At 47.9% G+C, this 10,363-nt stretch overlaps 1 protein-coding gene across 5 annotated transcripts in view; it reads left to right on the top strand.

Annotated features, from left to right (window-relative positions):
• INSR (insulin receptor) overlaps positions 1 to 10,363 on the top strand; it is a 189,195-nt gene that overhangs the window by 118,856 nt on the left and 59,976 nt on the right. For all 5 annotated transcript variants that reach the window (XM_025368441.1, XM_025368438.1, XM_025368440.1 and 2 more), the window contains 3 exons: positions 6,014 to 6,162; positions 8,007 to 8,151; positions 9,684 to 9,898. In XM_025368441.1, coding sequence (XP_025224226.1) covers positions 6,014 to 6,162; positions 8,007 to 8,151; positions 9,684 to 9,898 — 509 coding nt within the window. The remainder of the gene's footprint in view (positions 1 to 6,013; positions 6,163 to 8,006; positions 8,152 to 9,683; positions 9,899 to 10,363) is intronic.

Here is a 10,363-nt window from a genome sequence, read left to right as displayed (position 1 = left end):
AAAAAAAAAAAAAAAAAAAAAAAAAAAAAAAAAAAAAAAAAAAATTAGCCAGGCATGGTGGCAGGCGCCTGTAATCCCAGCTACTCGGGAGGCTGAGACAGGAGAATTGCTTGAACCTGGGAGATGGAGGTTGCAGTGAGCCGAGATTGTGCCACTGCACTCCAGTCTCGGTGACAGAACGAGACTGTCTTGAAAGAAAAAATAAAAGTGGCCATCTGATCATATGCCATGTCCTTCCCTAAAACCCCCCAGTGGCTCCCCAAGACCAGTGGACAGAATCCAAACTCTTTATCGAGAAGACTCTGCCAGTTCTTATTCTAATTTCATTCCGGTGCCTCTTGGCCATGGCTGTAACCGCAGGAGTTTTCCTCCAGCTTGCTACATCTGCTTTCCTCTGTGCCTTTGCATTAGCTGTTCCCTCTTCCTAAAATGCTTGTCCCTTAATTTGAGAATGACCCACTTTTTGTCCTGGTCGTCTCCTTGGCAAATCCTTCCTGTATGAATCAATCATCCATGCTCTACTCTCTGTCACATCATTTAGTTTTAACTCTTTGATTTGTCGCTAGCTGATATTTTTATTGTCAGTTTTTTTTTTTCTTGAGACAAGGTCTTGCTCCATCACCCAGGCAAGAGTGCAGTGGCACCCAGATGGCTCACTGTGGTCTCAACCCCCTGGGCTCAAGAGATCCTCCTGCCACTGCCTCCTGAGTAGCTGGGACTATAGGCACATACCACCACACCTGGCTAAAAAAAAATTTTGTAGTGATAGGGGTCTTGCTATATTCCCCAGGCTCGTCTTGAACTCCTGGGCTTAAGCGAGCCTCCCACCTTGGCTTCCCAAAGTGCTGCAATTACAGGGCCTGAGCCACTGCACCTAACCTTTGTTGTCAATTTATTTACTCTCCCCAACCAGCTTATAAGCTTTGGGAGTGTATCAGCTAGCCCTTGCTGTGTAACAAAACCACCTCAGTGCTTAGCGGCTTAAAACACTCCTTTAGGAGCTCTGATGATTTTGTGTGTTGACTGAAGGTTTGTCTGGCCTGGGCCTGTTTAGCTATGGCTGATGGTTTAGGAGGATGGTTTAGGAGAGCCTCTTGGGTCTTAGATGGTCAGCGGGGATCTCTCTCCATAAGTCTCTCACTCCAGCAGCCAGGAAGGACAGACCTCAGCGTTCAAGTGCTTTTCAAGCCTCAACTTGTATCACGTTTGCAAATATCCCATTGGCCAAAGCAAGCCATATGGCCAAGCCCAGATTCAACAGGTGGGAACATAGACTCCACTTCTTGGTGGGAGAGGCTGCAAAGAACTCGTGGTCATTTATAATTTCCCACTGGGAAAACGTATTATTGGCTTTGTTCACTCATGTATGCTGGCAGCTGAGAACAGGGGTTGGCCAAGGGCCAGATAGTAAATATTTTCAGCGCTCAGGGCCATATGGTCTCTGTTGGAGTGACTTAACTCTGCCTTTGCAGTGTGAAAGCGGGGTTAGACGATATACTAACCAATAAATGTGGCCATATTCCAATAGGATATTATTTGCAAAAACAGGTGGCCAACTGGATTTGGCTCCCAAGCCACTGTTTGCCAACTCCAGGCTTAGAGCATTGCCTGCCACATAATAAGAATAGAGGCAATAAAAGAAGTCAAACATTCGGACACTGTTTTGTTTCCGCCTCAGCTGTTCTGCCACTACCTGGGTGTACTGCAACACCGTTCTGACACCATCTTCCTCCAAAGTTAGCATCAGACGCCACAAGTTTAAGGCTCAGCCTTTCATGAGATTTCCCTTACTTCAGACACTGGCAGCATCTTAGGGATCCCCCAGCCACCCACACTTCTGACTAACTGGCTCTAAACTGGGGGAGTCCCACAAACTCTTTGGGTTTGATAATTTACTAGAAGGAACTCACAGAACTAAAATAAACCTGGCCAGGTGTGGTGGCTCATGCCTGTAATCCCAGCACTTTGGGAGGCTAAGGTTGGAGGCTCACTTGAGCTCAGAGGTTTGAGACCAGCCTGGACAACATAGCAAGACCCCATCTCTACAAAAATTTAAAAACATTAGCCAGGTGTGGGGGTGCATGCCTGTAGTCCCAACTACTTGGGGGGCTTAAGCAGGAGGATTGCTTGAGCCCAGGAGTTCGAGGCTGCAGTGAGCTGAGATTGTGCCAGTGCACTCCAGCCTGGGTGGCAGAGCAAGATCTTGTCTCAAATTTAAAAACCCTGCTATACAGTTATAGTTTTATTATAAAGCATACACATAGGGCAAGATCTGGGAGAGTTCTAGACACAGAATTTCCATATTCTCTCCCTGTGGCAATAGCCTATATCACCCTCTTGACATACTGACATGTCCACCAACTGGGAAGTACTACTAAGCTTCAGTGTCCAGAGTTTTTGTTTGTTTGTTTGTTTTGAGATGGAGTCTCACTCTGTCACCCAGGCTGGCGTGCAGTGGCACAATCTCAGCTCACTGCAATCTCCACATCCCAGGTTCAAGCGATTCTCCTGCCTCAGCCTCCCAAGTAGCTGGGACTACAGGCGTGCACAAACCATGCACGGCTAATTTTTGTATTTTTAGTAGAGACGGGGTTTCACTATGTTGGCCAAGCTGGTCTCAAACTCCTGACCTCGTGATTCACCTGCCTCAGCCTCCCAAAGAGCTAGGATTACAGGTGTGAGGCACTGCACCCGGCCCAGTGTCCAGAGTTTTAATTGGAGTCTCTTTCCTTCTGTGTGATCGATGGAAATCATTGGCCATGTGATTAAACACTGCCATTTCCAGCCCCCTCCTCTCCCTGGAGGTCAGGTGACTAAAACCTGTGATCACAAGGTTGGTCTTTCTGGTGACCGCCCCCCACCCTAATGTTATCTAGGCCCCCACCGCAAGTCACCCCCAGCATTCCTAACCCTCCTAACAAAAGCATTCCTATGACTCAGAAAATTCCAAGGGTTTTTGAAGCTCTATGCCAAGAACTGGGATGAAGACCAGATGCATTCTTTATGATACTACAGTCACAAAAATCATTCTGAAGAGTTGAATACACAGGGGTGTGAGAACAACGGCAGCAGCAACAACGATGCCACCGATAACAAATGACTCTTGTAGCAATGGATAAAATTATGTTCTGTGTGCGAAGTGCTTTTGTGGTATGCATCACTGAGTTCCTCATCACAAGCTGTGGCATTCGTGTTGTTATTTTCAGATGAACACACGGAGACTGTAACAGTTGGGAATCTTGTGGTTTCATGCACCAGAACCCCAACTCAAATTGGCTTAACCAGCCTGGCACAATGGCTCATACCTGTAATCCCAGCCCTTTGGGAGGCCGAGGTGGGTGGATCACCTGAGGTCGGGAGTTCGAGACCAGCCTGACCAACATGGAGAAACCCCGTCTCTACTAAAAAAAATTAAAAAATACAAAATTAGACGGGCATGGTGGTGCAGGCCTGTAATCCCAGTTACTCAGGAGGCAGAGGCAGGAGAATCGTTTGAACCTGGGAGGCGGAGGTTGCAGTGAGCCCAGGTTGTACCATTGCACTCCAGCCTGAGCAACAAGAGCAAGACTCCATCAAAAAACAAAAAACAAAAATAGAAAACTTTGATTTAGCCAAGATTAAAGGAGTTTGTTGGTGCCCATAACCAAAAAGTTCAGGGAGTTGCTTCAGGCATGGCTGTATCAAGAAGCTTAAGTGATGTACCTGATCAGTCTCTTCCATCTTTATTTTGCTCTTTGTTGGTTTTCTTTTCAGGCAGCTTCTCCCTCACCCTTCACCCTGTGCTAGCAAGATGGCAAAACCCTTAGATACTCCAGAAGGAAAACAATTTCCCCTTCCTGCATGTTCTAGCAAAACCCTCACTGCGCTGACTTAAGTCCTGTACCCACCTCTGAGCCGCCACAGGAATAGAAGGTGGTGCTTAGCTTGTCTTGGATCTTGTGTCCATCCTGGATCTAGAAAGGCTTTGGAAGCCAAGAGCTGATCTCAGAGACCCCGTGTTGGGGGAGGACTGGCTCCCAAAGGACTCCTGGGGGCTGTGAGTTTGATGGCATCAGGCTGCAGGTTGGCAAAACCAAAGGCTGCCCAAGTCGTTTGCTGTTAAACATGGAGTCATGTTACAGCCATACTTGCATCAAATCCCACACAGAACAGCAAATGTCCTGTCTCCTTGGAGTAGCAAGTTGAGTTCTGCCACGTTGGGGTAACAGTGTCAGTTCTGCCACATCAGGCCCATGAGCTCAAGGTAATGAATGGCACATTCTCATCACCACGTGCATTCATCCATTTCTGCACTGCTATAAATAAATACCTGGAGCCAGGCGTCGTGGCTCACGCCTGTTATCCCAGCACTTTGGGAGGCCGAGGCGGGTGGATCATCTGAGGTTGGGAGTTCAAGATGAGCCTGACCAACATGGAGAAACCCCATCTCTCCTAAAAATACAAAATTAGCTGGGTGCAGTGGCTCACACCTGTAATCCCAGCACTTTGGGAGGCCGAGGTGGGCGGATCACCTGAGGTCAGGCGTTCAAGACGAGCCTGACCAACATGGAGAAACCTCGTCTCTACTAAAAATACAAAATTAGCTGGATGTGGTGGTGCATGCCTGTAATCCCAGCTACTTGGGAGGCTGAGGCAGGAGAATCACTTGAACCCAGGAGGTGTAGGTTGCGGTAAGCTGAGATGGCACCATTGCACTCCAGCCTGGGCAACAAGAGCAAAACTCAGTCTCATAGGAAAAAAGAAAAAAAAAAAAAGAAAGAAATACCTGGAACTGGGTAATTTATAAAGAAAAGAGATTTAATTGGCTCATGGCCCTGCAGGCTGTACAGGAAGCATAGCGGCTTCTGGTTCTGGGGAGGCCTCGGGAAACTTACAATCATGGGGGAAAGTGAAGGAGTGAAGGGGAGGCAGGCACATCTTACACGACTGGAGGAAGAGAGAAAGGGGGAGGGTGCTACATTTTTTTTTTTTTTTTTTTTTTTTGAGACAGAGTCTCACTCTGTCACCCAGACTGGAGTGCAGAGGCACGATCTTGGCTCACTGCAGCCACTGCCTCTCGGGTTCAAGTGATTCTCCTGCCTCAGCCTCCCCAGTAGTTGGGATTACAGGTGGGCACCACTACACCTGGCTAATTTTTGTATTTTTAGTAGAGACAGGGTTTCACCATGTTGGCCAGGCTCCCAAAGTGCTGGGATTACAGGCGTGAGCCACTGCGCCTGGCCTGGAGGACATTTTTAATTGCCACAACTTATGGGAGGGATGCTACTGGCATCTCGTGAGTGGAGCCTAGGGATGCTGCCTAATATCATCCAATGCACAGGATGCCACCCTCACCACCGCAGTGGAGAGTTACTTGGCCCCAGATGTGAACAATGCTGAGGTCAGAAGACCTTGCCGTCGCATGATGGACTCGTGCCATCACTTGAGACCCTGCATGGTATGCTGTCTTCCCAGGCTGATCTCGAACTCCCAGGCTCAAGCAACACTCCCTCCTTGGCCTCTCAAAGTGCAGAGATGACAGGCGGGAGCCACCACGCCCGGCTCCAGAATCTACAATTTTAACAATCAAGCAATATGCCCTATGGTAGATCGGCAGACTGTGTTTTCAGAAATATCATCTCAGGCAGAAAGGGCCAGGTGCAGTGGCTCACACCTGTAATCCCAGCACTTTGGGAGGCTGAGGCGAGTGGATCACTTGAGGTCAGGAGTTCGAGACCAGCCTGGTCAACATGGTGAAACCCCGTCTCTACTCAAAAATACGAAAATTAGCTGGGCGTGGTCGTGGGCACCTGTAATCCCAGCTACTGTGGAGGCTGAGGCAGGAGAATCTCTTGAACCCAGGAGGCAGAGGTTGCAGTGAGCTGAGATCGCACCACTGCCTTCCAGCTTGGGCAACAGAGCAAGACTCTGTCTCACGCACATACAAAGAAACAGCATATCAGGCAGAAAGATGCCGGAGATGTCTGAGGGACTTTGAACACCCTTATTCCTCTCTCTCTCTGCTCTGCCTTAGCTTGCTGTGCACCCCGTGCCTGGGTCCCTGTCCCAAGGTATGCCACCTCCTAGAAGGCGAGAAGACCATTGACTCGGTGACGTCTGCCCAGGAGCTCCGAGGATGCACCGTCGTCAACGGGAGTCTGATCATCAACATTCGAGGAGGCAGTGAGTGCTCTCTCTGTGGGGACATTGGGGCTGCCTGCTGGGCTCCGTGTCCATTTTCTTCCCCGCTCACAGCTCAGAGAAACATGGAGAAACCCCGTCTCTACTAAAAATACAAAACAATTCGCCAGGTGTGGTGGCACACGCCTGTAATCCCAGCTACACAGGCGGTTGAGGCAGGAGAATTGCTTGAACTCAGCAAGTAGAGGTTCCAATGAGCTGAGATCGCACCACTGCACTCCAGCCTGGGTGACAGAGTGAGACTCCATCTCAAAAAAAAAAAAAAAAAAAAAAAAAAAAGACCAGGTGCGGTGGCTCACGCCTGTAATCCCAGCACTTTGGGAGGCTGAGGTGGGCATATCACTTGAGGTCAGGAGTTTGAGACCAGCCAACATGGTGAAACCCTGTCTCTGCTAAAAATACAAAACTTAGTTGGGCATGGTGGCACATGCCTGTAGTCCTAGCTACTCCGGAGGCTGAGGCAGGAGAGTCACTTGAACCTGGGAGGCAGAGGTTGCAGTGAGCTGAGATCGCACCACTGCACTCCAGCCTGGGCCATAGACCGAGACTCCATTTCGAAAAAAAAAAAGAAAAGGAAAGAAAAGAAATACCATGTCAGGCAAAAAGGCATTCCTTTGCTTATTTCTTTAGCAAACATGTATTGAATACGCACAGTGAGTAAGGTAAAGTCCTTACCCTGATGGATTTTTGCACATAAGTAAATCAACAGATATTGTAAGTTCAGGTGGTGGCCTGTGCTGTGAAGGGAAGTGCAGCAGGGTAATAGGTGGAATGGAAATGGGCAGCTTTTCCCTATAAAGGGCTCTGTCATGAATATATTCAGCCCTGCAGGCCGGGCAATGTCTATCATAACCACTCAGCTCTGCTGTTGTAATATGAAAACAGCCATAGACCCATGTCAGCTAGTGGGCATGGCTTTGTTCCAATAAAACTTTATTTTACAAAACAGGTGGAATTTGGCCCGTGGGCTGTCATTGGTCAACCTCTGAAATAGAGACTAAAAGGGGTTGCTATTTTTTTTTTTTTTTTGTAGTTTTAGTAGAGACAGGGTTTCACCATGTTGGCCAGGCTGGTCTTGAACTCCTGACCTCAAGTGATCCACCTGCCTCACCCTCCCAAGGTGCTGGGATTACAGGCATGAGCCACCAGCACCTAGCCTGGGGTTGCTATTTTAGAGAAGTCTCTGGTGTGGGAAAGGAGGGTTTGAGATGATGATGGAACAAGCCAAGCAGATATATGGTAGAATAATATTCTGAGCAACAAAGGCAGCCAGTGCCAAGGTCCTGGGGCAGAAGTATGCTTGACCCATTTAAGGAAGGCTAAGAACTACAGATTGTGTTCTAAGCATGATGAGGTTTTGTTTGTTTGTTTGTTTGTTTTGTTTTGATTTTTGTTTTTTGCTTTTTTTTGAGACGGAGTTTCGCTCTTGTTGCCCAGGCTGGAGTACAATGGTGCAATCTTGGCTCACCGCAACCTCCGCCTCCCGGGTTCAAGCAATTCTCCTGCCTCAGCCTCCCGAGTAACTGGGATTACAGGCATGCGCCACCACACCTGGCTAATTTGTTTTTGTATTTTTAGTAGAGATGGGGTTTCTCCATGTTGGTCAGGCTGGTCTCGAACTCCCGACCTCAGGTGATCCGCCCACCTCAGCCTCCCAAAGTGCTGGGATTACAGGTGTGAGCCACCGCGCCTGGCCAGCATGATGAGTTGTGAGCTGGGTATGTCCAATCATTTACAGCCTGAGGGTTATCTTCTCACCATGGAGGATCATGAGAAGATTGAAATATTTCTATAGAAACCCACTGAATATTCTCTCTTTTCCTTAGATAATCTGGCAGCTGAGCTAGAAGCCAACCTCGGCCTCATTGAAGAAATTTCAGGTTATCTAAAAATCCGCCGATCCTACGCTCTGGTGTCACTTTCCTTCTTCCGGAAGTTACGTCTGATTCGAGGAGAGACATTGGAAATCGGGTACGTGGGCCTGAGTGTTAACTAGGAAGTTCGGGCATTAGAAAAACTTAAGGATTTTTTTGGCTAGTCACGGTGGCTGATGCCTATAATTCCATCACTTTGGGAGGCCGATGCGGGTGGATCACTTCAGGCCAGGAGTTCAAGACCAGCCTGGCCAACATAGTGAAACCCCATCTCTACTAAAAGTACAAAAATTAGCCAGGTGTGGTGGTACACGCCTGTAATCCTGGCTACTTGGGAGGCTGAGGCAGGAGAATAGCTTGAACCTGGGAGACAGAGGTTGCAGTGAGCCAAGATCACACCACCGCACTCCAGCCTGGGTGACAGAGCGAGACTCGGTCCACAAAAAAAAAAAAAGAAGAAAAACTTAAGGATTTTTAAAAAAACAAATAAAAGTTATGTGGCAAAACCTCAGGAGAAAAGAACTTGGAATGTGCCTAGAGGTCCATCCAGCCAAAAATTGTAAAAGCTGTTTTATAGTCATTCTTGAGAAACAAAAGTGGGAGCAGCCCAACCTTGGTGCCCATCCTCCAAGGGCACAGGCTGGAATTTTTGCTAAATAGGGCATCTGGCTGTTTGGGCTACATTGTAAGTAGAGTTTAATGTGCACAAAATGGACATTTCTTCTTAGTCCCAGTTGTCCATCCTGATTTCTGGAATGGACTCCATCTCAGTGTATTCCAATTCCAATATATTCCAGCCTTCTCCTTGAGGTCCTAGAAACTCTGTTAGTAAAACAGCAGGAACTCAGACTGTGTTTCACGCAGATCAAGATCGACTCATAGGCAGGAGGTCTGTGGAAGACCCAGGTTCTTTCCATCTTTGTGCTCTTCATGGTCACAAGATGGCTGCCTCAGCCCCAGCCTCACATCTGTAGAACAGACAGCCAATGGGGAAAGGGACAAAAGGACATGTTAATCAACATGAGCTGGTACGTGATTCGAGAAGGTGGTCTAAACAATATAGTTTAGACTATATTGTCTGCTGGAGTGCACTCCAGCAGACAATGTAGTCTCTGGGCAACAGAGTGAGACTCCGTCTCATTTAAAAAACAAACAAACAAACAAAAACCTTCAGTGGCTCCTTTCTGCTTATTAAGGACGGTCACACGTTCTTGGTCTTGATCTGGCACGCAGTATACTAGACGGTCTGGTCCATTGCAACTCCAGCTATTTGCTGTCACCTATTGGCCAAAACAGGCTACTTTGCTCTTCCCTGAGTTCAACTTAGGTGCCTCTGTGTCATCAGTATTTCCCCTGTTTGCAGAAATTGGTTTCTGCAAAACCTATTCCTCAGTCCATCACAGACTCACCACCCCTCTTCAAGACTGAGCTGAGCCTCCTTCCTGGCCATGAAAACTTCCTCAGCTTCCCCTGTTATCCCCATTTGACAAATATATGTTGAGTATGTGCCAAGCAAGTGGAGAGGATGAGGGATATAGCACTGAACAAGATCAACTCCAGGCATGGCCATATCATCTTGGAGCTGTAGACCAGCTGTTGAATGACTAGATGTGTGTGTTATTTCCATAGGAACTACTCCTTCTATGCCTTGGACAACCAGAACCTAAGGCAGCTCTGGGACTGGAGCAAACACAACCTCACCATCACTCAGGGGAAACTCTTCTTCCACTATAACCCCAAACTCTGCTTGTCAGAAATCCACAAGATGGAAGAAGTTTCAGGAACCAAGGGGCGCCAGGAGAGAAATGACATTGCCCTGAAGACAAATGGGGACCAGGCATCCTGTAAGTCACTGGTCCCCAACTTTTTTGGCACCAGGGACCGGTTTAGTGGAAGACGGTTTTTCCACGGATTGGTAGGGGGTGGGGATGGTTTCGGCATGATTCAAGTGCATTACATTTATTGTGCACCTTATTCCTATTATTGTTACATTGTAATATATAATGAAAGAATTGTACAACTCACTATCAGGTAGAATCAGTGGGAGCCCTGAGCTTATGTTCCTGCAACTAGATGGTCCCAGCTGGGGGTGATGGGAGACAGTGGCAGATCATCAGGCATTAGATTTTCATAAGGAGTGTACAGCCTGGATCCCTCATGTGCACAGTTCACAATGGGGTTCATGCTCCTATGAGAATCTAATGCTGCCGCTAATCTGATAGGAGGCAGAGCTCAGGTGGTCATGTGAGCGATGGGGAGTGACTGTAAATACAGATGAAGCTTCACTTGCTCGCCCATTACTCACCTCC

The sequence above is a fragment of the Theropithecus gelada genome, chromosome 19 (assembly GCF_003255815.1).
Source record: "Theropithecus gelada isolate Dixy chromosome 19, Tgel_1.0, whole genome shotgun sequence".
NCBI lineage: Eukaryota > Metazoa > Chordata > Mammalia > Primates > Cercopithecidae > Theropithecus > Theropithecus gelada.
This window is presented reverse-complemented; position numbering and strand designations above follow the sequence as displayed.